The sequence below is a fragment of the Lepidochelys olivacea genome, assembly GCF_965140295.1.
Source record: "Lepidochelys olivacea isolate rLepOli2 genome assembly, chromosome: 6".
Classification (NCBI taxonomy): Eukaryota; Metazoa; Chordata; order Testudines; family Cheloniidae; genus Lepidochelys; species Lepidochelys olivacea.
In genome coordinates, this window is record NC_140416.1 from 88,788,951 (window position 1) to 88,815,155 (window position 26,205).

Consider the following 26,205-nt stretch of genomic DNA (forward strand, 5'->3'; position numbering starts at 1 on the left):
GAGTTTATGACAACTTAATTACCTTTGCATTTTTCCAGTTTGAAATGCATGGAGGAATTTTCCACTCTTGTTGCTCTTTCACGGTCATCTGAATTGAGAGAATGGACAAGGGATGGGGGTTGGGGGGATAAGAGAAAAGACTTTTTTTAGATTTATACCAGTAAGGAAAATTCTCCACTTCTCTCTCAAAAAGACAGCTAGGGAAGTATTGGGACAATTCAGAAAGCAAAGGTTCTTTGTAAAGAAATAGCAAGATGCCAAGTCACTGTTCCATGATGAGCTATAGCCAACATCCTGGAATCCATGATTGGACAAGAGTGTCCCTTGGGAAGGAACAGAGAAGTCACTGAGCCCTACAAAAGATGGCAACCATCAACACAACACCCAAAGTTGTATCCTGCTCTCTTCCTCTCTGGACTGGCCATCTAAAGGAAGGGTGGTAAAAGACTACACCAGTTGAGCCAACCATGCTACAACTAAGAGAGAAGAGACCAACCCTCTTCCTCACATGCGAATGTGCTCAAATTACATGTCATCATCGTCAAAGACACCAGTTAATATCAGTTTAGATCCAAACTAAGACCAAATCATGTGAGCTAAAGGTTTTTGGAAGGTGTGAAAATCCTTCTCTAAAGCAATTTGAGGATGCTCAAATCGTTCCAATGCTCACTAGTTTGCGTGTGGATGTATGCGTGTCTCTCTTTATGAATTACAAACTGTTCTGCAAAGTGGACGCTAAACCTCTAAGTGAGTTACTGAAACAGTAAAAGATATCTGGGTTAAACCAGTATTGTTCTAAAGCTCTTATAAGTCTGGGATTTTATAAATCATTCTGTGCCTGTGCCAGACTGCCAGAAAGATGCAGGCATTGTGTTAAAGTGGGGAGGGGAATATATTAAACAAACCAAGCTTCAGAAAAATTTTCAAACAGTGATGGTTAATGGGAGAAAAAGCCAAAAAGGATGCTATGGGAAATTATTTTAAGAGCTATATTTCCCTAAAACCGAGACAGGCAATAGCCTTTGCCTCTTAGCAGACACTGAATTAAACTGTTCAAGTCAAAATGCATGATACCTTGCAAAGGGGGAACTCCGGGTGACCTGGCTGGAGGGCTGAGTCAAGATTTTTTATTTATTTTTTTGGGGGGGGGGAGAATAGCTTAGTGGTTTGTGCATTGGCCTGCTAAAGCCAGGGTTGTGAGTTCAATCCTTGAGGGGGCCATTTAGGGATCTGGGGCAAAAACTGGGGATTGGTCCTGCTTTGAGCAGGGGGTTGGACTATATAACCTCCTGAGGTCCCTTCCAACCGTGATATTCTATGATAAGGAATGTCTCCCCTTAACCTTCCTGTAAAAATTTAAGACGACTGTTTTCCATAACTTGCTCATAATTAAATTACTAAATGTAGTAATTGACTAGCCAGATAAATTGAACCATTAACTTGTACCCTCAATTTGACCATTGTATTATACCTTTATATAAACTATAAGTTAGCTGGTGACATTTCATTTGAACTTATTTGTTACTGCTTGCTTAATCTTTTAATAAATTTATAAGAGATGAATTGAACTGGTTTATTTCTCAAAACTTCAGCGTAGATTAAGTAACCTGCATATGAAAAAGGTAATATCATTAATCATTCCTGAGCCCATATTTATTTTAATTACTTAAAATAATGCCCTGTTATTCCTACACACTGCAAGAAACAAACACAGGCTGGTCAAAGAGGAGTATGGATATGCTAAATCTAGAGCCTCACCCAACCCTCCAAGCTGCAGAGAGTCACAGCAATGTGAGCCTTTGTAAAACAAGTGGGGAATTTAAATCAACCTCTGTGAAGGTATATAGGAAAATACACCTTCAACACTGCCCAGACACAGAATTTTACATTTCACACTAAATTACTCACCTAGCAACACACCTTAAGGCAGAGGAAAGGAGAAAAAGCACCAAAGGTAGCAGTTAGATATCAACAGAGTGGGGTTTGAGAACACATGCTAGAAGCCAGACCAGAAAATAGCAGCTACATTCAATACCTTTCTGCTGGGGGAGTGCATTACAGGAGCAGGAGGAGAAGGTGGCCCACGAGGAATTTTCTTGTTAATCCTGAAGGATAAAGGATAATGTGATCAGTAGGCAGTCAGGAAATGTGCTTATCAAAATCCTCTACTTGCTATGAAAAATTCCAGGTACTCACTTGAATCTTGGAGGTTCCATGGGGTCCTTCTGCATCTCCACCATTCGAATAACCCTCTGTTTTGCTCCAGAGTTGAAGGCCACACCCTGCTGAGATGGTGTGTATCTGAAGAAAGCAGTTGAGATACATTCAGTTCTCTATACACTGCCAGCCTCATCCTTCCTCATTTAACTGCTCTGCATTTCAGTTTTGTTCACACCAATTTTTTAAAATGCTCTTCAACACCAGAATGCACAGATGTAACTAGATATTCATTTAGCATTTGAACTGCCCCTTTTCAGGCTATAGTGGTATAGTGTCCTGTTTCTGCAACAGGACAGAGTGTAACATTTAAGTTACAAACTAGAAGGATGAGAAGAGTCTTATCTAGTCAGATGCCATAGTACATGCTCATAGACATTGTTGGACTACTCACTGGCTATGACCCAAAAAAGTCCTTAATATACTTGCAGAAGTATGCTCTGAAGTGACCCAAACCCTGGTTTGGAAGTTTCTTGTGGCTGCAGCTGAGATTCCTTCTAAATAAAGACTATTCTTCTAGTTCAGAATTGCTTTAGAGTTGGTCACACTATGTAAAGAGAGAGCCTGGTTATAAAGACCTTATTTTGAATGGAAACACACACATCATGGTCAGTTTCCCTAGCACACTGTGCCCTCTGTAATGCGACTAATATTACATTCCATTAAAAAGCAATAACCTCTTAAAATGTTTTAACTTCTGGTGTGAAGACAATTAACATGGTTCAAAATAACTCGTCATTAATAACGAAGTCTACATTTCTTGAATTAGTTTCATACTGCAGCCTCCTGCAAAGGAGTAAGCTTAAAAAAAAGAGGAGCCTCCTCCTAAAAATCAAGGCATGCTCTCACTAATCAATTCTACACAAAAGGGTTATATACTCTAACTCAGTCCATACCGGATGTACTGAGCTGGAGCTAGTTTGTCGGCTGCTCGGACTGGCATGGCTGCTGCAACTTTCTGGGAGACCGATTTCTCCAGGGCTGCTCTCGTTTTTTCAGTTAGCTGTAATCAGGAAAATAATGTTGAGTGCCATAACAAAGATGCAAAAAATAGAATGCAGCTCTAATAGCTATATGCATCAATGCATACAGTACCTCTTTCACTGCTTCCTCATCAGGTCTTTGCAGGTCGGGGTCATCCACATTCATAACCTCTTTAGGTACCAGATCTGTATATTTGCTGTAAATTACCTGAAACACATTATAATTGATCAGTGCTGTGAAACAGGAATAGATAGAAATGCACCATTCCTCAAGGAGATATTTCAGAAGATAGATTATCCTTTGATAGTATTTAGCATTTATATAGCAATCATTCAGCTTCCAGGTGCACCATAGTAATCAGGATTTCTCAAAAAACAAATAAAATAGGGAAGTAGTATCACCCCCATTTTACAGATGGAAAAACTTGAGGCAAAGAAGTGACTTGCCCTAAGTCACATAGCAAACTGCCATTAGAGCTGGGATTAGAATTAATGAATTCATGGCTCCCAGTCCCATGCTCTGACCATCAGTTTCCTTTTTTTTCGGATCCCTCAGCAAAGCTAGAAAACCCTGATTTATATATAAATTTTCACGAAGAAGGGAAACTTAACTCAAACGGCTATCCTGCTTTTATACCTTACACCATCATCTTCCCTACCTCCTTGAAATTGTTAAATATTTGACAGATTTCATGTTTTTCCCAGCATGAATAATTCAGTCCTCCCACACACAATTATTAAATCTTAAGCCCCAGTAAGAATAATATAGGGAAGGAGTGTTACTGAAAGGTTCATACAGGGAAAAAAAAACAAACAAAAAAACATTGCACCTGGAATTAGGATTTTACATCTGCCTCAATAAGAAATATCAGAAAATCCTGGCTCAAAGGGTTAAAATCTCTCAATAGCTATTCTTGCAAGTAGAAAGATGGAATAAACTGCTCCTAATAGCGTATGCCTAACTATAAAACTGACCTGTAGCCTCAGTGCTAAATAAGCAGTAAATGGCTCGTGTGTGCTACTTATCCACATCTCCAAAATTAATAATCCCTTAAATGAACAATACTATTCCAGCATCTCACAAAGCCAAGTGAAGGACATCTGAAGAACAGTATTCCTCTTTGGTAATTAACCATAAAACCCAAGAGCCTCACTGCATGAAGAACCAAGCACATCGAAGGAGCTCAGAATATTCTCAGAGACAAGAGAAGGCTACAGGAGTTATCTCAAAATTACAATATACCTCTGTCAGGTGATTGGAGCACAAATGAGCTTTGTGAACTAAATCCACAACTCATTACTCACTAAACAGACATTGTACTTGTGTGCAAAGTGACAGCAAAGTGGATGCAACGGGGAGATCAGTCTGACATTAGTGGCGATAAACAATATTCCCACCTCCTTCAAAAACAAAAAAAAGTACAAGTATCTTATAAATTTTAATTGGACCACTTTTTTGATTATGAGGATGAAGGAAAGTCAAGTAAGAGATTCATTGCTATTGGGTTTTAGCATTTCCATTTTGAAATTACTCCAATGTGGAGTGATCAGTCAGAAATCAACTTATTGGTCCCACTGAAAGATTCCTTCTGCAGGTTGGGGCAGTCTTAACAGGCAGAGACTAAATGTTTATGTGCTATGGTGCTATTGGAAGAGACTGCTCTCTGCTCTTCCTATATCTGAAAACACTTCACCTAGCAGTAGAATCTGATCACACATGCTTAGGGCTTGTCTACACTTACATTTTATAGCACTCTAACTTGCTGGCTCAGGGTGTGAAAAATCACCCCCCCGGAACGGAGCAAGTCTGAGCGCTTTAAAGCGCTAGTGTAGACAGGCTCTGAGCTAATCCCCTCATAGAGGTGGATTACCAGGAGCACTGGGAGAGCTCTCTCCCAGCACTCATGCCCAACCACACTCGCACTTCAAAGCCCTGTCGCGGGAGCGTTCCCACGACAGCGCTTTGAAGTTTCGAGTGTAGCCATGCCCTTAGAATCCCATAAGACCAGGCTTATATGGAGAACTTTCTTGCCTGAAACTTGTCACATTGCAACTGTTTAAATATTTTTTCAACAATATGTTTGATTCTGTATATTCAAAGTGGCTCTATACAGAGCTTTACCAACTACATATGTAAAGTAAGGATCACTTGCCTGCCACTGAAATGCAGCCATCTACAGGATGGAATGTGGTAACCCCAACACTACAAAACAGATTTTTCCATTTTGTTCTGTGACATAAGTGACTAACTTCAAAAATCTTCCCTGTACCTCAACTGGAGAAGGCACCATCTATTTATCCAAATTGGTATTCAGGTCACTCCACAAAGACCCAGGATTCACCCTACTTCTCAAGAAAAGCTCTATCAAAAGAGGTGGATACTACTCTGATATGAGTAATGAACTATTTCACAAATTATTAGGTCTATTCTATTCTATTAATGTTTTCACACCATAGCCATCACTGCGATATCTGAGTTCTTTTATCAACATGACTAGCATTGCTGACAAGTGGTTCTCTCTCTCCTCCACCCCCACCCCCACTCCCTCAGGAGACAACTATACGTGGCTTTATTTTAAATGTATGTTGTGTTATGTGTTTCCATTAGTGAAAGCAAGAATTAAGAAGAGCGTCTTCTACTTCAAATGGAAGATGGTGAGGTTTGCAGTTGTTCTTACATCATATGGGAGTTTGTTCCAGTGTTGGCCCAGCCCTCAAGAAAGCTCCATCTCCTGCAGACTAACTTTATCCTTGCAGTAGACAGTTCCCCTGGGTCCGAGGAGTGCAGTTGCCAAATGCGGTCCTTGTCTTGGAGTTTTAAGTATCCTAGGCCCTGATCGTTAAGTGTCGTAAAGAAAAAGACCAAGACCTTGAATGTGATGCAATATTCTAGGGAGCCAGTTTAGTAAGTAGAAGATGGGCTTGCTATGCTCATAGTCGCCAATGTTGAGGAGACGCATCACTGCATTTTATACTAGTGGTAGTTTCTTGAGGTCTGACAGTTTGAGCTACAATAGTGCAATCTACTTGGGCATTAATCAGGAAATAAAATCCAGGCTATGTCATCATCTGCCAAGACAGTCTCCTAGCCAGCTGAAGAAAGCAGAGGAGTTACTCACAGATGCTGCGGTGTGGGAATTTAGCATCAGAGAGGTATGCAGGAACACTCTCGAGCTTCAGAATTTGACCAGTTCAGGTCCGCTAAGGGAGACTGCAGCATGGTTGCAAACTTCTCAAAATGCTTTCTTCTCTATATCAGCATGACCTTCTTTTTTGAGGTAGAACTTCAACTAACTGTTCTTCATCTATGAGCTGATTTTTGTCAAGCACTGGGCTAACTTAGAATCATAGAATATCAGGGTTGGAAGAGACCTCAGGAGGTCATGTAGTCCAACCCCCTGCTCAAAGCAGGACCAATCCGCAGTTTTTACCCCAGATCCCTAAATGGCCCCCTCAAGGATTGAACTCACAACCCTGGGTTTAGCAGGCTAATGCTCAAACCACTGAGCTATCCCTCCCCCCGTCCTTAGCAATAGCGGTGTGGTTATATGTTGTGACGGATAGACAGAGCCATCTCATTTGCTCCCTTGCTACAAGGCACGCAGAAGAGAAGCATGCAAGTTCTATAAAAATAGCCTTTGAGAAGCAATGTCAGTGAAAGGCAGCTAAGTAGTATCACCTCCAACTCCACATACTATCACCAGCTCCTCCACGCAGAGCCACTCTACTAGAAAGAGGCTAATTCTGCCATTGTAAGGGTGGACTTTGGGGACAGCTGCCCTATAATGCAAGTTCTCCTAATATGGAAGCATAACATTAGCCTCAACAAGACACGTAAATCAGTGATGTTCCAAGAAGCATTAATTTATGCTGTGTGCCATCTGAATTCCATCACAAACCACATGGGCAGAGTTGGTATTGGAATAAGCTCTGGCAATACAGGAGCCAGGTGTGCTATTATGGATATCTGGTTTAGGATCCACAAAGTCAGGTCTGGATTTATCTGTAGATGCCTGGCTAATATCGATTTATCAGGCTGCTTCTGCCATCCTCAAGAAGCAGAGGTGATGTATCAGATCTTCAAGTACCCACAAGCCCAGTTTTTTTCCATGAAAGTTCCTTATACTCGGTATTTTTTATATGGAAAGGAAACATAAGAGGCAAATAGCGGAAGTGATGGAAGTTGCTGGTAAGCCACCTAGATACAAGGGTTGTAGTGATAAACCTGTTTGGCGGCAGCAGTCTTCTTTACAGAAAGGCCAACTATTTAATTCAAATTTGAGACAATTCATAGGCTGTAGAGAAAGCAAAATAACCTATGTTCCTAGCCCAGACAATAAGGAGCTCATGAAGCGATCCCAGTTAGATCCAGAACACCTGGTGGGCCAATTTATAAATATCTGTTCTTCTTCAGCCATAGGTACTGAGATCTGAAGAATATCTGAATTATATGTATAGTCCAGGCTATTAAAGATTCTATAATCAATCTCATTCACAGTGTATAATCACAAAAGTTAGATCTGTAAAATCCACTTGAGGTCACCCAATTCACAGCAGGCCAATGAAGAATCATTCCACATACCATACTTGCTAATGCTCTCTCATCTCCTTTAAAACATCTAGCAATGAGGCTTGTCACTTCCATAGTAGACTATTCCATGATGTTCATTTTCCTGAGACAGAATCTAAGTTTTCCTTTTCTTTATTTCACCTCTTAGTCCTAGTTATGTTCCACTATACCACCATAAATAATTCCTCTCTTCCCTAAGTGTTTACATTCAAATATCTGTAGGTGGAGTCAGCATGGTCCAGGATTCAGAGCACAGGACTGGGATCCAGGAATTTCTGCATTCTAATCCTGGCTCGGCCACTAACACACTGCCTAGCCTCAGGCAAGTTACTTACCCAATCTCTAGCTCCATATACTCACTTTTTAGCTAGGAAGAACACTTACCTTCCTCGTTGGAGGCTATGTGGATAAAGTTAAAGCTGGCACAAATCTTTGAAGATTTAAAGTGTTTAGTATTTTCCCCTTGCCCCCACTAGTCACTGCTTAGCCATGCTACACACTGTTGTATTATAAATCTCTAGCCCTATTAGTAGCTACATTCCAATTCTTGTGGCATCCCAGTGGAAGTCTTGTTCACAACTCAGCATACTGCCATTGCCATGATGTACTTTTATTCCTTCGAATTACTTTCAGTCCACATGAGAGTTCAGAGCAAAACTGATTTTAGCCCATGTTTCAAATATGCTGTAGTAGGGTGATGTCATGAAGATACACAATACATGGCATTTATTCAACATACATAATTGATTGGGTTTTCAATTTAAATGATTGTAACAGTTTGTCTGAGGCATCATACTTTGAGTTGCATAATAAACTTCAGATAAGTGTAAGAGTAAAAAAAAAATCAAAAAAATCTAATTTGAGTTTTTAAAAAGTTAATGATTTTTAACCTTCCTAGTGTTCTGATTAAGGAAATTTTCACCCCTGAAAGACTGAGTCACTGTCACATTTATTGGGCACTTGATACTTTTAGAAAGCTACACCTCTTTCCCATCTACCTTGGGGTTTTGAACAGCACTCATCCCTGTAAAAAGTAAGTGCTCCTCCTAGTGCTCAAATTTTCATAAAAAGCTCCATCAATCCAGGAAGAATCTTGAGTTCCTGAACAATTATCCAGATCAACATCTCAAGGATTCTAAATTAAAAAGCCCCCTGTGTTCAGTTCTTTCTTTTCAGATTTCCTTTAGGTTACTCTAGAGAGGAATGAGTAATAGTTACCATGGCAAGGAAATGGTCAAACATCTGGTCTAGTCAAACCTCACTAATTCTCCTATTCCCACACCTGTTTAAGGAAAATAAAAGTTTTGATGTAGTCTATGATCCAATCCACCCTCTCTGAAATATGGGCTCCTGACAATGAGCTTGGGAGTTTGCATAAATGGTCTTCTAAATGTCAATTGGGATACCACAATACCCAATTTAGCCATTTCCTTTTAGGAATCACTACTACAGATACAGGAGCCAAATCTGTCCCCATTGAAGTCAATGGTAGTTTTGTCACTGACTTCAGTGGGAGCAGGTCTGGGCCCAGAGAGTCTTACAGTAGGGCAATTTTAAGTCAGCAACACTGCCAACCCCATATTGCAATGCAATGGAAGTTGCAATAACAAAATAAAACTCCAATGCAAAAGGGTTAAAACATGAAGACTAGTAAAAAAAAAAGTCAATGTTACTGTGACACTGGATTACCAGATGCCAATTCATGCCAAGGCCCCAAGCCTCACTGAACATTTACAAATGCATAGCTGGAAACCACTCTTGGTTACTTGTGCATTAGCAAAATAAATATTAGATGTTAAGTTGTGTTTAGTATTTTATAAAATGCTTGAAGCATGCTGCATGTATTGTTCTCAAGCAGCTATACCCCATGTTATAAAGTGATACCAAGCATTTGCATTGTAAACCTCTATGTAACTCAACAAACCAGGAAAAAGACTTGTGCAATACATTTGTTGTACGTGTTGATGGTCTCTAACAAGATGTTAAATCCTGTTCATTAAAGGCAAATGAGCTATTGTATAATATCAAGGATCAAAGACTCTGTTAAGTGCATTCCTCCTCCTCTTCCCCCCTCCCCTCATGACGAAGGGACTTCTGTGGGAACTCTGGCTATCAGCTTGATTTCTAAGGGAAGAATATATAAAAATGCCTCACAAGGAAAAATGATCATCTCTTTGCGGTTTGAACTCTCACAGGGCCAGAGACTCCAAAATGAAGCAAGAGATCCACTAGGGTTATCCCTGGGTTTTCCTTGAAAGATATTTTGAATTGAAAGATCACTACAACTCTGTCACTCTTAGGATTTAGATTGCAACTCATTTGTGTTATATGCTTGCTTGCTTTAACCTGTAAATAACTCTTACTTCTTTTTCCAAGTTAATAAACCTTTAGTTAGTTTATTACAGAATTGGCTACAGGCATTGTCGTTGGTGAGAGATATAGAATACAAACTGATCTGGGGTAAGTGACTGGTCTCAACCTGAATATTTTGTGATTTTGATGTAAGTGACCATTTATCACTAACTCCAGCTTGCCTGGGTAGCAAAATAGACTGGAGAGCCTGAGGAGACTGTCTGTGACTCACAGAAAGACTATATAGTGTTGCAGGAGTTCACATTTGTTACTGGGCTGGTGAAATCTAATTACAGAACATTCCACCAGTTTGGGGTGTCTGTCCTATTTTTGACAATCTGGCCTGAGGTAGGTACTCATGGTCACAAGTCATTCCAGATAGCATGACAGTTACAATAAAAGCACAAGGGTCCATTTTTCTGGAAGTTGTGTTTGTGCTATTTTACTGCCTGCCTTTCATAGCCAGAAAGAAAACCCCTAATTTGATCCTGAATTACAGAAGTCTGACTGAAGGCTGCCTCTGACAAGCCGACCCGCATGTTCTTTAGAACGCCCCATGATGGCCACCAAACTCCAGTAGAATACTAGCCATCAATAGACAACATTTGAGTAGGCACTTTCACCCACATTATCTAACCTCTGTAAGATCACAAAGTTATTATCACAGTTACAAAATAGAAAGACTCAAGTAGCTCTGGGCCACCATATCCTCCCAATCGTGCCACTCACAGCTGACTGATATTACCTCACCTCCTAAACTTTTAACAAAACATGTTGTCATAAATATAAAGGGAAGGGTAAACCCCTTTGAAATCCCTCCTGGCCAGGGGAAAGTTCCTCTCACCTGTAAAGGGTTAAGAAGCTAAAGGTAACCTCGCTGGCACCTGACCAAAATGACCAATGAGGAGACAAGATACTTTCGAAAGCTGGGAGGAGGGAGAGAAACAAAGGGTCTGTGTGTCTGTCTATATGCTGGTCTTCACCCGGGATAGACCAGGAATGGAGTCTTAGAACTTTTAGTAAGTAATCTAGCTAGGTATGTGTTAGATTATGATTTCTTTAAATGGCTGAGAAAAGAATTGTGCTGAATAGTATAACTATTTCTGTCTGTGTATCTTTTTTGTAACTTAAGGTTTTGCCTAGAGGGGTTCTCTATGTTTTGAATCTAATTACCCTGTAAGATATCTACCATCCTGATTTTACAGGGGGGATTTCTTTATTTCTATTTACTTCTATTTTTATTAAAAGTCTTCTTGTAAGAAAACTGAATGCTTTTTCATTGTTCTCAGATCCAAGGGTTTGGGTCGGTGGTCACCTATGCAAATTGGTGAGGCTTTTTATCCAACATTTCCCAGCAAAGGGGGAGTGCAAGTGTTGGAAGGATTGTTCATTGTTCTTAAGATCCAAGGGTCTGGGTCTGTAGTCACCTAGGCAAATTGGTGAGGCTTTTTAACCAAACCTTGTCCAGGAAGTGGGGTGCAAGGTTTTGGGAAGTATTTTGGGGGGAAGGACGCGTCCAAACAGCTCTTCCCCAGTAACCAGTATTAGTTTGGTGGTGGTAGCGGCCAGTCCAAGGACAACGGGTGGAATATTTTGTACCTTGGGGAAGTTTTGACCTAAGCTGGTAAAGATAAGCTTAGGAGGTTTTTCATGCAGATCCCCACATCTGTACCCTAGAGTTCAGAGTGGGGGAGGAACCTTGACACATGTCAATGCTTAAAAGCGACCATCTAGATTTCTAATGTCAAAATGGTGACAGTTGGTTAGAACAAACATGTTTAACCCAATTTGTTTAAGGCTGCCAAACACATGCACTCCTATTGTAAGAATGTATTACCTTGTCCTTTGACTGTCCCTGTCGAGCGATAGCGTCGTATTTTATTTTTCCTTCTGCATCCACTTGAACGGCCAAAGCATTGGACATTTTCTTCTTTCGGCCCATATCCAAAGGGTACTGGGCCACATGGATTTCTGGGAAAGCACCTCCATCTCCAAAATCCTGCACAGAAAGGAAAGAGAAGTGAGCAATAAATGAAACATGTGGCATGAAACAAAGCACGAGATTTGCCAGTATTTTTCAGCAAGGAATGGGAGCAGGGAGTGCTTTGGTTCCAGCACAATGGCCTTGTTCCCACAGACTGTACCACAGTATATTCTTTCAGTGGGCAGCAGAATTCAGAATTCTTAAAATAGAAGAGAGATGCATTCATTTTCCTTCGGGCAATGTCCAGAATTATTTGCTGCACCAAACAAGGGCTCCTATCCCAGACTGGAATATGTCAGGCACTACTGCAATGCCGATAATAATCACAGAATTAGATTCATACATGAATCAAGGCGGTTGAACTTTAAGTATTTTACTATTACAATAAAGCAACTGCAAACTACTAATGTTACAAGAGTGACAGTTTTATGCTGCTAAGCTATATTTGGTATTTGTCACTTTCCACAGCACAATTAGCAGTGGACTAGCAGCTAATTTTGTTGCTTTAATGATGAAACATTCTTTTCACAAAACCTGTAGCTCACACATTCAAAATGGTAGGTATGCTAGACTCCAACACACTGGCACTTTGGTAGGAATTCCAGGCCCCTGTGCTTCAAGAGTGCTTACCTGCCCTTTCACTCAGTATTTAATGAGCTGAAGGAGATAGGCCTCTCAAACCAGGCCATTCTGAATCTATAACAGTTGAGCTACATCTAGGATTAGTGCTCCATGCATTCTAAGAACAATCTGAGATGATTTACCAAGGTTCTTTCAAGTGTCACATTCCAAGACCCCAGTTACAGAATTAAATAATCTTCATACCCTAACCAGACCAAAAGATAGTCACTGGTCAGTAAACCCAAATGAGATTCCTTTTCATAGTACTCTTGGTATGTTAGAGACTGATTTTTAAACTTCGTTTTTATTCTCTGGACCAAGATCATGCTTGGAACAGTTTACTGCTGTTAAAGACATTTGTACTGATCTATCAACTGGACAGATACTTGTAACAGTCCTTCCCACATACTTATCAATTCATGTACAGCTGGTGTTTGGAAGTGAGGCTGGATGCTATTTGAAAGCCATGACCCCCAATTTTAAAAAAACATTACGTACTGATTTCTAGCTTTAGCAGTTTGAGGCAGTGACTACTAAAATATTAATTTTGCTAATTAAAATGCAGAAGAATGAATGAAAATGTGGAAATTTTAAGATCTGATATCTCATCAGACATTAAAACTAAAAAAGAATGTTGTATATTTGTGGAAAGCGGCAATTGCTGTATAAGATATCCTTTTCTAGTCCTGATGTTTTGCAAGGTATTAACACTTCAGTAGAGTCACTGGTCCCTTGTCCCAGAAGTGTTGTTGTTGTTAACACTGGCTTAGGACTAACCACACCAAGTCTCAGACCTCATGCCAAATGTCATTTTAAATCACTGAAAGGAATTTCTGGGTCAAAATACAAAGTGTCTTGGTGCAATTTCTCAAAAACCCCTGTTCACACTCCCAACTTGTCAGCATTTGCAGTTGAAATGAGATTAACCAAGTTCAGGGTCAAGACAAAGAACATGCATCATTATCTCAGGTTGTTTTTGGCAGTTATATATTTAACACTGAATGTTTGACAAATGCCAATGCTTTACAGGAGAGTAAGATAATCTGTTACTTATGAAAACATTGTAACCATGAGTTTGTTCTCCAATGCAACTCTTTTTAGCTGTCTAACTGTAATCATGCATGGAGAACTTTAATCTGAACTGTGTGTTTAACAAATCAGGAAAATGAAAATAGGCATGTGTTCAGAAGGCCATGATCTCAAGGGCTGCTTGCTTTCACTTTACAATATTATCCACAGGGAAAGTAATGTACAATATAGCTAGAAAGTTTCTGTGGTAAGTAGTAATACTGTAAAACAAAAACAAACCCAGAATATTTCCACTGGGATTGGTGGACATAACCAGTCAATTTCTCATATGGTGGGGTGCTACACAATTTTCTGTGCTATATTCAAGTGCTCAGATTTAATCTACCCTTTTTAAAATAAAAAATATATATAAAAGAAAATGAGAGCTATCACCAGAACATGAATTCAAATATTTACTTCTAGCATTCGTGGTATCCATCCTTTCCGATAACCGTACGGGGGAGGTTCCCTGCGTGATGACACCAGTGCAGTCTGTCTTGACCTCTGAGATCTTGCCCTTTCTTCTAATTCTAGCTGGTCCTGAGACAGCTGAGTTGGGGCTGGTAAAAAACTGCACAAACAAAAAGAGAACGATGTTAACTTTGACAGCCTCACCCACTCAACACAACTGAGATCAAATGCAATATTTGACTCTGTTGTGAGAGTATTCCAAGGGACTGTTAATCTTTGCCACTGATCTGTGTTGGATCTGAAATAATTTATAACATTTAACAGTTGAGTGCAGGACTTTTCAACTGGCCACAGCTACTACAGAGTTGAAATATTGAAGGTGGCACTCTTTCTCCACCTCTCTAGACTTGACATAATTAATTAATACATATTTCCAACCCCTGTTTGAACCAAAGCAGGGCAGCAGCCATGTCTGCCTTTTCTTTAGCAACAGGGTAGTAAAAATCTTACAGAACATAACACAGATCTTTCCATGTAAGTATGTTTTCGACCATTCTGTCGAAGTGAATAAGAAAAGATCCTCCAATTCTTAATGACTCCCTTATGTAAATGGCCACAAATAGACACGATATACCTCATTCTCACTAAGATCTGGACAAAGTACCCAAGCTATACAAGACGTTTCCTTTCTCCAGGGATGTGGACACTTTCTCCAGAGCACCTCTTGTTCCCATTGGCTAAGAACAAAGGACTCAGCTAAAACTCCGAACTTTTATCTTCCCACATTTCAGCTCATCCTGCACCCCCATCTAAGTACCACGCTGCCCGTCTTTACATGTCCTTAAGGAAACGTCTGGCTGCCAAAAGGTTTATATGTCAGAGTAAACACAAAAAGAGATATGCCTTAAGCGAGACAGAGAAATGACACTGATCTTTCAACTTCTCTGAGTAGACTGCCTTAGGACCTAGATGGAGCTGTGCACACGATGGGATCTATCATCCCAGCTCATATCCCGAGCGTTATATGCAACCCCAGTGCACAGGGATGTCCCGGACGCCGCTGCATCAGACCCCAGACTCCCTGTGCCCCGGTCTCCACGCAAGAGTGGCTGTGTACCCCCCTGAAGAAGGCATCGCACTCGAGGGATCCGCTGTTCCCACACGGGGGGGTGGGGGGGTGAGGAGGGGAAATTAACCCTTTCAGCTCCAGAGAGCTCGCTGCACACCCTGGAGAAACGTTCCCGTGCCCGACTCCCTGTACGGGCCCCCAGTTGTACAGCCCCGAAGGGTGGCCGGCGACCTCCCCCCCCCCCCGGGGTGCACGCTGCCTCCCGCAGCGCCTCCGACCCTGGCCCAGCCCCAGCGCTCAGCCGAGGGCCGAACCGGGAGGCAGGCCGGTGGGTGGTGTCCGGTCCCCACGCCCCGACCCGTCTCTCCGGCCCTGTCCCCGTGGCGGCAGGGCCCGCGGCTCGGCGTTCGGGAAAGGCCCCGGCTCGGTGCGGCCTACGCGCCGCCAGCGCAGTTTGTCCCTCGGCGGGGACGGGAGCCACCTCGCACCCGGGAGAGGGCCCTCCAGGACCCGGACCCTGCGGGCGTGTAAGGGCACTGGACCGTGAGCAGGGCGGAAGGAATCCGACCCCAAGCGGAGACCAGCCCCACCAACCTGGTGAGCGCCATCTTCCTCTTCTCGCTCGGATCGGGCTTCAGGGGCCCTGGCCAGCAGCCGCACGAAGGGAGATCGCAAGTGCGCAAGCGCGGACATCAAAAGTATCTGGGAGTTGTAGTCTCTCTCTCATCTTTTCTCAGCGGGAAGGTCACATGCTACACTACGCAGGCGTATGACCGAAATGTCTCATGGGAGTTATAGTCTTCCTCACAAGCCTGCCTCTAGACTAGATGACGCAATACATGTTTCTAATGCACACGCGCATGTTGAACGACGGTGGGAGTTGTAGTCTCCCTCTTCTCCAGGCCATCTTGCCTTGCGGGGCGGGGAGGTGTCTGTTCGAAAGGAGTCTGGTCAGTGATTAGGGAACTGACCTCTCCCCTTTTATGCTGATGCTCATAGCTGCTGAAGCTGCGATGGGAATTGCTGCCTTTTCATGCTTCCAGACCCTGTGCAAACACACTTACCTAGCACAGTTGTGGGGTTTTAACTTGGGATGTCTGACCCTACTGGACAAACACCAGACTTTTCTTCCATGCCTGGGGGTGAAGCTGCATGTCCATACTCAGTCACCACATGGTGATCTTGAGTCAGGATGTGGTGCATTGTGTTGTACTCTGATGACACACCACTGGTGTCATGATGCAATATTGTTAAATTGCAGCTAACCATTACAACATCAAAAAGAGTCAGTATGATGAAGAAAAACAACAGTTCCCGGACCCACCCTTGGATATTTCTGGCATTTCCAAACCGCTGCTGCCAGGAGAATGTCACAAATCCAATAAAATCTGGATAATCCCAGGAAAATTGCTTAAGGTGGCAATTCTGAAGGAAGGGAGCTCAATAAAATATTTGCATCTTTTCTCAGACATGCCTTCCACAAAGATGGCTGCTGAGCCCAGCAAGTTAACCCTCTAATTATCTATCAGCGGGATAAATTGTTCTAGGGAGAGACAGAAAAATATAATACAAGTGTGACTGCAATCAAACTTCTACTAATTCTGGTATATAGTACCTAGGAACCATAGGTTGCATTAGAAATAGGTAGGTAGCTTGATTAAGATGATGATGAAAAGTGCTATAAAGTGGTAAATATTATAAGCATTATTATGAAACTCTCACAGGTAAAATGTCCTTAACTAGATTTAAAGAAAGTAACTCATATATTACATTAAGTGTGAGCTACTGGGCTGAATTTGTGTGGTGGGCATGTGTTCAAATACCACCAAAGTAGGTTTTTTAAATTAAAGAAAAAAAGAAGCCAAAGAAAATGATATTGGGAAAAAAATTCTCCAGTGAGTTCTGCTAGCCTGTGAAATGTGGACTGGACTAAATGGAACTCATCATGGACTGGGGCATTATGTAATGTGAGTAGGGGTAGCAGACTCTGACCTTATATAAAATAAAAATAAGAAATTGAATATTAATTGCTATTATGCTAGTGTTTAGAGATCAACAGAGAATTGTACAAACACAGAGTAGTAGGCAGTCCTGCCCTGAAGAGTTTACAATATAGCAGACAAAACAAATACAGAGTAGGGGAAAGGGATAGAAATTATCAGAAATTAACAAACATAGGGTTCTTCCCAATGCTCCTGTGACAAGTGGTTTGCAGCTTCTGAATAGATAGACAAATGGATTAGGAAAACAGATAAGAGAACTGCAACCCAAATTTAGCTTCTAAACTTTCACTGGATGGTGCATTTGTGGGGTGAGGGGAAGGAAGGGCAGTCCTGAAGTCCTTACTCTGGCAAAATTCTGTTGGCTTCAGTGGGACCTTTGCCTCAGGCTCGAGCTCTCTTAGCAGAATTACAATTCACCAGATACATGTATATGACAAAAAGAAAAGGAGTACTTGTGGCACCTTAGAGACTAACCAATTTATTTGAGCATAAGCTTTCGTGAGCTACAGCTCACTTCATCGGATGCATGCAGTAGAAAATACAGTGGGGAGATTTTATACAACACCCATTGTTTCATGTTCTCTGTGTATACAAAATCTCCCCGCTGTATTTTCCGCTGAATGCATCCGACGAAGTGAGCCGCAGCCCACGAAAGCCCACGCTCCAACAAATTCGCTAGTCTCCAAGGTGCCACAAGCCCTCCCCCTCCTTCCGCGGACACAGACCAACACGGCTGCCACTCTGAAACTTGTCATTATTACTGTTGCTGAAGAGGCCGAAGGTCCCAGTGGGGAACGGGGCCCCCTGGTGCCAAGCGCTGCACAGACACAGAGACAATTCTGGCCTCGAGGGGCTTGGCAGCCACAGACGTGAGCAGGGGGTTGGGGGAAGAGAGGGGAGAGGGTCACAGATACAACACTCTGTATCTGTGTGCCAGAAAATCCATGGCAAGAAAACACACACCTGCCCACTAATCCATCTCCAGCAGGATGAGGTCTAACATGCCGAGCAGCTGCAGAACAGTCTCTATTTAAAGGTTTCAGAGTAACAGCCGTGCCAGTCTGCACTCGCAAAAAGAAAAGGAGTACCCGCGGCACCCCAGAGACCAACCAATCCATCTGAGCACAAGTCCTCGCGAGCCGCAGCTCACTCCATCGGATGCACACCGTGGAAACTGCAGAAGACATCATATACACAGAGACCATGAAACAACACCTCTTCCCACCCCACTCTCCTGCTGGTAATAGCTTATCTAAAGTGACCACTCTCCTTACAATGTGTATGATAATCAAGTTGGGCCATTTCCAGCACAAATCCAGGTTTTCTCACCCTCCGCCACAAACTCACTCTCCTGCTGGTAATAGCTCATCCAAACTGACCACTCTCCTTACACATTGTAAGGAGAGTGGTCAGTTTGGATGAGCTATTACCAGCAGGAGTGTGAGTTTGTGTGTGTGGGCGGGGTGTGTGTGTGTGTGTGTGAGAAAACCTGGATTTGTGCTGGAAATGGCCCACCTTGATTTTCATACACATTGTAAGGAGAGTGGTCACTTTGGATAAGCTATTACCAGCAGGAGAGTGAGTTTGTGTGTATGGTTTTTGGGGAAAAAAAAAAAGGGGGGGGGGAGAAAACCTGGATTTGTGCTGGAAATGGCCCACCTTGATTATCATACACATTGTAAAGAGAGTGGGTAGAGGGTCTCACCTTCAGGTGTGTGTTTTCTTGCCATGGATTTTCTGGCACACTTCGTCGGATGCATTCAGCGGAAAATACAGCGGGGAGATTTTGTATACACAGAGAACATGAAACAATGGGTGTTATATAAAATCTCCCCACTGTATTTTCTACTGCATGCATCTGATGAAGTGAGCTGTAGCTCACGAAAGCTTACGCTCAAATAAATTGGTTAGTCTCTAAGGTGCCACAAGTACTCCTTTTCTTTTTGCGAATACAGACTAACACGGCTGTTACTCTGAAACCATGTATATGACAGGTATTCTTCTCTCCTTCTCCATCACGGGCACTTCAGCCAAAAACACAAAACTTTTACACATATAGTTTATCAAGAGTTAACAGGAAATCATCTTCTCAGTCCTCATCTGTCTCTTCTCCCCTCCCTGCTTCCTTTAGTCCTCTAGCAACAAGCATATCTTTGTCTGTTCATATAATATTGCCACTGCAGGTTCAAGAACCTTCTCCTCTGTAGCTCCCGCCATTTGAAACAGGCAGCTTCTTGTGTCTCTCTGCCTCTCCAAACCCTCTTACACAACTCAGCTGAAAAAACTACTTTTTCTCCCTTGCTTCTGGATCTCATTCTCTCCCTCTGCTTTGATATATTATTTAATGATGTATGGTAGGTAGATTATGCAACTTTGTCAAGTGCTTTGAGATACAGTTTTTATGAAAGCTGTTGCTAAAAATTGTTGTGTAAAATTGTACCTGAGCAATCTGCCTCAACTTGAATACATGCTCCACTGGTTTCCTTGCTCTCCCTGCTTATTCCTTTTGCAGCTAAGGCCTGGGCTACACTAAAAAATTAGGTCAACACCCCGAGTGACATAGTTAAGCCAACCTAACCCTCAGTGTAGACAGTGTTAGGTCAATGGAAGAATTTTTCTGTTGACCTAACTACCAACTTTCGGGGAGGTGAATTACCATCCTCTGCCAACAGGAGAAACACTCCTGTCAGTGTAGGTAGTGTCTACATTGACACACTACAAAGGTGCAGTAGCATTTCAAGTTTAGAGAAGCCCTGATCAATCTTTCCTCTTTGCAGACAATAACCCACTTTTGTTAGTAGGTGTTTATTATAGCTTTCTGGGTATAAGCAGCGACCCAGTTCATTTGAATCCTTTTTTGCTTTCTCCCCGAACTTGCATCTCGTTGCAGTTTAATTGTGAGGTGTGAGTTTGGCTAATTTAGTGTTTGTGAAACTAAATGGTTATTTACACTGGTGTTGCATGCTTGAAGTCAATAACGATACAAGATTCTCAAATAACAGGCTCAAATGGAATTATTTAATGAAAGACTAACAATCAGAGATTAGCAGAGCACTATACAGAAAGAAAGCATACTTTATCGCCTCTTGTAGGTAGTGAAGAGAAGGCAGTTTGGTCCCTTCCTTAGTACCTGGTGGAATGCTGAGAGTGTTCATTCCCGGCCTAACTTTCCAACCCTTTTCCTTTTATAGGGGGTGAGACAAAGGAAACTCCTTTTTGGAGGGAAAATTGTTTTCCCATGATTAATTTCACTATGTGGTCTGATTTGACATTTTAGTTTTTCCTAATTACTTATGGAATTTCTTGGAATCTTTAGGTTACATGATTGATAAGCTAAAAGGAATTCTAATTCGGTCATTATGATTGACAGCTGTGGCAACTGGCAGTTTTTACTGAGTTAAAAACATCTTTCAATAGATCCTTATTTCACCCATTACAGAAAACTTCTGCAATAATAAGTACCTCTTATCAATCATAGAATGTAATTAAATCATAGGCACCCCTTACCAATTACCCAGTCTTGTTTATACCATATTTCTATTCAGGCTGTCAAGTGATTAAAAAAATTAATCACGATTAATTGTGCTGTTAATAATAGAATACCAATTATTTAAATATTTTTGGATGTTTTTCTACATTTTCAAATATATTGATTTCAGTTACAACACAGAATACAAAGTGTACAGTGCTCACTTTATATTTTATTACAAATATTTGCACTGTAAAAAACAAAAGAAATAGTGTTTTTCAATTCACCCAATACAAGTACTGTAGTCCAAACTCTTTATCATGAAAGTTGAACTTACAAATGTAGAATTATGTACAAAAAATAACTGCATTCAAAAATAAAACAATGTAAACTTTAGAGCCTACAAGTCCATGCTTCAGCCAATCACTCACACAAACAAGTTTGGTTACAATTTGTGGGAGATGCTGCTGCCCATTTCTTGTTTACAATGTCACCTGAAAGTGAGAACAGGCGTTTATATGGCACTGTTGTAGCCTGTGTTGCAAGATATTTATGTGCCAGATGTGCTAAAGATTCACATATCCCTTCATGCTTCAACCACCATTCCAGAGGACATGCATCCATGCTGATGATGGGTTCTGTTCGAAAATGATCCAAGCAGAGTGGACTGACGCATGTTCATTTTCATCATTGGAGTCAGATGCCACCAGCAGAAGGTTGATTTTCTTTTTTGATGGTTCGGGTTCTGTAGTTTCTGCATCAGAGTGTTGCTCTTGTAAGACTCCTGAAAGCATGCTCCACACCTCATCACTCTCAGAGTTTGGACGGCACTTCAGTTTCTTAAATCCTGGGTCGAGCGCTGTTCTGTTTTTAGAAATCTCACATTGGTACCTTCTTTGCATTTTTTCAAATCTGCTGTGAAAGTGTTCTTAAAACAAACATGTGCTGGGTCATCATCCGAGACTGCTATAACATGAAATATGTGGTGTAATGAAGGTAAAACAGAACAGGAGGACATACAATTCTCCCCCAAGGAGTTCAGTCACAAATTTAATTAACACATTATTTTTTTAACGAGTATCATAGAATCATAGAAGATTAGGGTTGGAAGAGAGATCATCTAGTCCAACCCCCTGCTCAAAGCAGAACCAATCCCCATCTAAATCATCCTAGCCAGGGCTTTGTCAAGCCAGGCCTTAAAAACATCTAAGGATGGAGATTTCACCACCTCCCTAGGTAACCCATTCCAGTGCTTCACCACTCTCCTAGTGAAATAGTTTTTCCTAATATCCAACCTAGACCTCCCCCACTGCAACTTAAGACCATTGCTCCTTGTTCTGTCATCTGCTACCACTGAGATTATCAGCATGGAAGCATGTCCTCTGGAATGGTGGCTGAAGCATGAAGGGGCATATGAATGTTTAGTATATCTGGCACATAAATACCTTGCCGTGCTGGCTACAAAAGTACCATGCAAACACCTGTTCTCACTTTCAGGTGACATTGTAAATAAGAAGCAGGCAGAAGTATGGCCCGTAAATGTAAACAAACTTGTTTTTCTTAGCGATTGGCTGAACAAGAAGTAGGACTGAGTGGATTTGTAGGCTGTAAAGTTTTACATTGTTTTGTTTTTGAGTTAAGTTATGTAACAAAAAAAATCTACATTTGTAAATTACACTTTCACAATAAAGAGATTGCACTACAGTACTTGTCTGAGGTGAATTGAGAAATACTATTTCTTTTTACTATTTTACAGTGCAAATATTTGTAATAAAAATAATAATTTAAAGTGAGCACAGTACACTTTATATTCTGTGTTGTAATAGAAATCAATATATTTGAAAATGTAGAAAAACATCCAAAATATTTAATACATTTCTATTGGTATTCTATTGTTTAACAGTGTGATTAATCACTTAATTGGGGCTTCTCCCCACACCAAGTCCTACTACATAGTTCAAGCCAGACCTGCTGCCTTTGCTGTTATTTCGGTCCTGAGCTCCCCATGACATTCTGATTTTTAAAATCAGCACAATATCAATAAAGTAAACATGAGATGGATTAAGAACTGACTAACTGAAAGATTTCAGATAGCAGTTGTTAAAGAGCAGCCTTCATCAAATGTGGGTATTTTTACTGGGGTCCCGCAGGGATCAGTTCTATGCCTGATGCAATTCAACATTTTAATCAATGATCTGGAAGTAAATGTAAAATCACTGCTGATAAAATTTTTAGATGACAGAAAGATTGTTAGAGTGGTAAATACTGAGGAGGACAGGGCAGTGATACAGAATGATCTAGCTCACATGGTAAACTGGACCCATTTAAACAAAAGAGACTTTACTACAGCCAGATGCAAAGTTATATATCTAGGAACAAGGAATACAGGCTATACCTACAGAATGGGGGAAAGCAGCAACTCTGAAAATAATGTAGGGTGTCATAGCGGACAAGCAGCTCAACATGAGCTCCCGTCCAAAGGTGTGGTAAAAAGGAATAATGTGGTTCTTGGATGTATAAGCGGGAACAGTGAGTAGGAAGGGGGTGATCTTACCTCTGTATATGGCATTGGTGAGACCGATCCTGAAATACTGTGTATTGTTCTGGTGACCACATTTTAAAAAGGATATTAAAAAATTGAAGAGGGTGCAAAAAAGAGCCAAAAAATCATTTGAGGGCTGGAAAAAACACCTCACAGTGAGGGACTTAAAGAGCTCAATCTGTTCAGTTTACCAGAAGGAAGATTGAGAGGTGACTTTACTACAGTATATAAGTAACCTTCAACGGGAGAAAATAGCAGGTTCTAAAGGGCTCTTTAATCTACCAGTTAAATGCATAATATTAACTAACAGCTGGAAGCTGAAGACAGACAAATTCAAATTAGAAATTAGGCACACGATTTTAACTGTGAGGGTGGCTAATCATTGGAACAGACCACAAACAGAAGTAGTAGTTTCCGCATCTCGTGATGTTTTCAAATCAGACTGGATGCTGTGCTGGAAGGTATGCTTTAGTCAGACATGAGTTATAAGTTTTCCCTTGCAAATTGAAACATATGTAAACCTACCTCCATCTAGATAAAAGGTGGAATCCACAGTGTCACCTTGCCCATGACCTGATTTTTTTTACATAATGGAATAGCAGCACCACAAGCTTCACCTATACCCCAAAGTGACCCTCTCTAGGCTGTTCGATTTCTGTAGACTGTCCCTGGCTGCTTTGTCATGGCTGCCAAAAAAGGACAATCAGTACCAATTATTCTGGTGGTTTCTGTGGTACAGACACCAGAACAGGATTGCTATACACCTATTCCTTGGTAGACAACTTTCTGACTCACAAAATAGTTGTATGGAGTCCTTTGGGGTAGATCAGAGCTGTTAAATTACAGATACCCTTGGTCTGTACTTCAGTACTCTTCACATCTGGCAAATGCAGAATGTGAGTGTCTCATTAAATATCTTGTAACAAATGAAGATTACCACATAATGCAATGTAATAAGTTATTGCTGATATCAGATATCTGTATTCTTAGCAGTCGCTCTGCTAAGTAGCATAAAAATGATCAAAATAAATTACAATTCTCAGGTCAGCGGATAAATTATTTCATGGATAAACTGCCAAACAGAAAAATTAAAAAGAAAAGTCTTATCTCAGGCAGAAAGGTTCAGCCACATTGGCAACCCTTGTGCTTTACATTTTTCCAAAGGTTACAGGCAGCATTCAAAAGAAATAATTACATCTGGGGAAAAATAGGGTCACAGGGCCCATTAGTGCTTTTGTCAAAGTCTCTAATTCTTTGAGCTGCATGTGTATTATCTGGGATCATTGAAAGGGATGCTGGTTTAATTTCTGTAATTTGTTACACTTTGGAGGAAAGTGAAATAATTCAGGAAAACAATAATAATCTCATGCATTTCTATAGTGCCTTCCAGGACTCCAGAGTGGTTTGCAAAGTAGATGCTGGTAGTATTTCGTCCACTGCTGATATGAAGCCTCCTCAAAAGTGAAACACGATGGCTTAGCAACAGCATGGAACAGCCTCGAACAGGAAGTGAAGGAGAATCCCGTAACCAATTGAAACTGTCAGGAATTTATGGAGGTGGAACATAATTACCCAAGCTGGAATTTATCCAGGACACAGGGTCAAACTCTTTGACTGTTATGAAAAGTGCCAGAGGCTATTCAAAGACCACAAGGTTGGTTTTACATCTCATTGAAAACATAGCAACTCAAGGAACACAGCAGCTCTAAGGCCACACTCAGGTATTGGGTCACTACTAACTCAAAGGGAAGATCAGCTCCGACTGAATTACCAAATGCAGCAGGTAGGTTTTCTTTGGAGGTACCTCCTCCAGTACTGATGTAGTCTAGCCCTAGTAGTGACAAGATCCCAGTGGAGATGGGATGGCTGCCATTACACAGACAGCTATGTGCTTTCCATTAGCTGTGTAAAGATGACATATTTGAGTCCTTTATTTAAAGTTGGACCTGATGAACCTAATGTCTCCTTTTGTGTCTTTGCCCCACAATTTGCATGAGTTTGACCCAGCGAAAGCCCTCTGAAGGCATGTTAACCTGTACTACAGAACAATATCCAGATGGTGTTGTTCCGTGTTACCCATCTTGGTGTGCCCATTCATCAGTCCTACAGCCATGCAATGCTATAATATTATAGATGTTGTAATATAATTTCATCTGGTGACCTGAATTAATAGAGCCTGAAAATATTTCTGAAACAGGTTTCTAGTAACCCTGGGTTCGAGGGGCCAGATTGTTAGCTGGTGTCAATTGGCATAGCTCCACTGACTTCAACAGAGCTACAAACATTTATACCAGCAGAGGATCTGGCTCAATATTTACCTCACTAGCCACCCACAGCAGATCATGACAGATCACAGACATTAGGAAGGGCCGACTGGATCATCCAATCCTTCCCACTGCGCTATTTGCAAAGCCATCATCTACCCCAGAATGCTCTCTGGTTAGGGCTCAGACTATTCCACTAGGACCCCAAGGTCACAGGATCACGTGTTCTGTGAGTTCCTTTTGATCTCTCCTCTCCCTGTACTCCAGAGAGGGCTGGTACCAGAGAGACTTTTCAGATTTCTTTAGATATCTCTTTAATCAAAAGGAATTTATGAGAGAGAGAGAAAAGTGGATGAGGCTGATTCATTGCAGGGAAGGCCAAAATGCCCTACCATCTTCTCTTCAAACAATCTGACTGAACTCTTCCCACGGTGGCTCTGGGGCAGCAAGGCTGTGAGCACTGTGGGTGTGTTTCAATGTCTCAGACTTGTTGCTTTATTCACATAAGGGATGCATATTTACCAAAAATCAAAGGAAATGTTTTTTCCTATTTCTTGGCCATTTGGGATACTCTGAGATTTATTTTATTCACTAGTTGAAAGGAAAATGGAATCAAAGATAGCATCTTTATTCTGTGCCAAGCTCTTTCTTG

The 26,205-nt window shown here is 41.3% G+C and overlaps 1 protein-coding gene across 1 annotated transcript in view; it reads right to left on the bottom strand.

Moving 5' to 3' along the window:
- SNW1 (SNW domain containing 1) overlaps window positions 1–16,027 on the bottom strand; it is a 22,726-nt gene extending 6,699 nt beyond the window's left edge. Inside the window, exons 1-8 of the mRNA XM_084630668.1 lie at window positions 15,870–16,027; window positions 14,213–14,366; window positions 11,960–12,121; window positions 3,313–3,408; window positions 3,114–3,220; window positions 2,197–2,301; window positions 2,036–2,105; window positions 23–88 (exon numbers count right to left, since the gene is read on the bottom strand). Coding sequence (XP_084486794.1) covers window positions 23–88; window positions 2,036–2,105; window positions 2,197–2,301; window positions 3,114–3,220; window positions 3,313–3,408; window positions 11,960–12,121; window positions 14,213–14,366; window positions 15,870–15,883 — 774 coding nt within the window. The 5' untranslated portion in view covers window positions 15,884–16,027. The remainder of the gene's footprint in view (window positions 1–22; window positions 89–2,035; window positions 2,106–2,196; window positions 2,302–3,113; window positions 3,221–3,312; window positions 3,409–11,959; window positions 12,122–14,212; window positions 14,367–15,869) is intronic.
- Window positions 16,028–26,205: the final 10,178 nt, after the last annotated feature.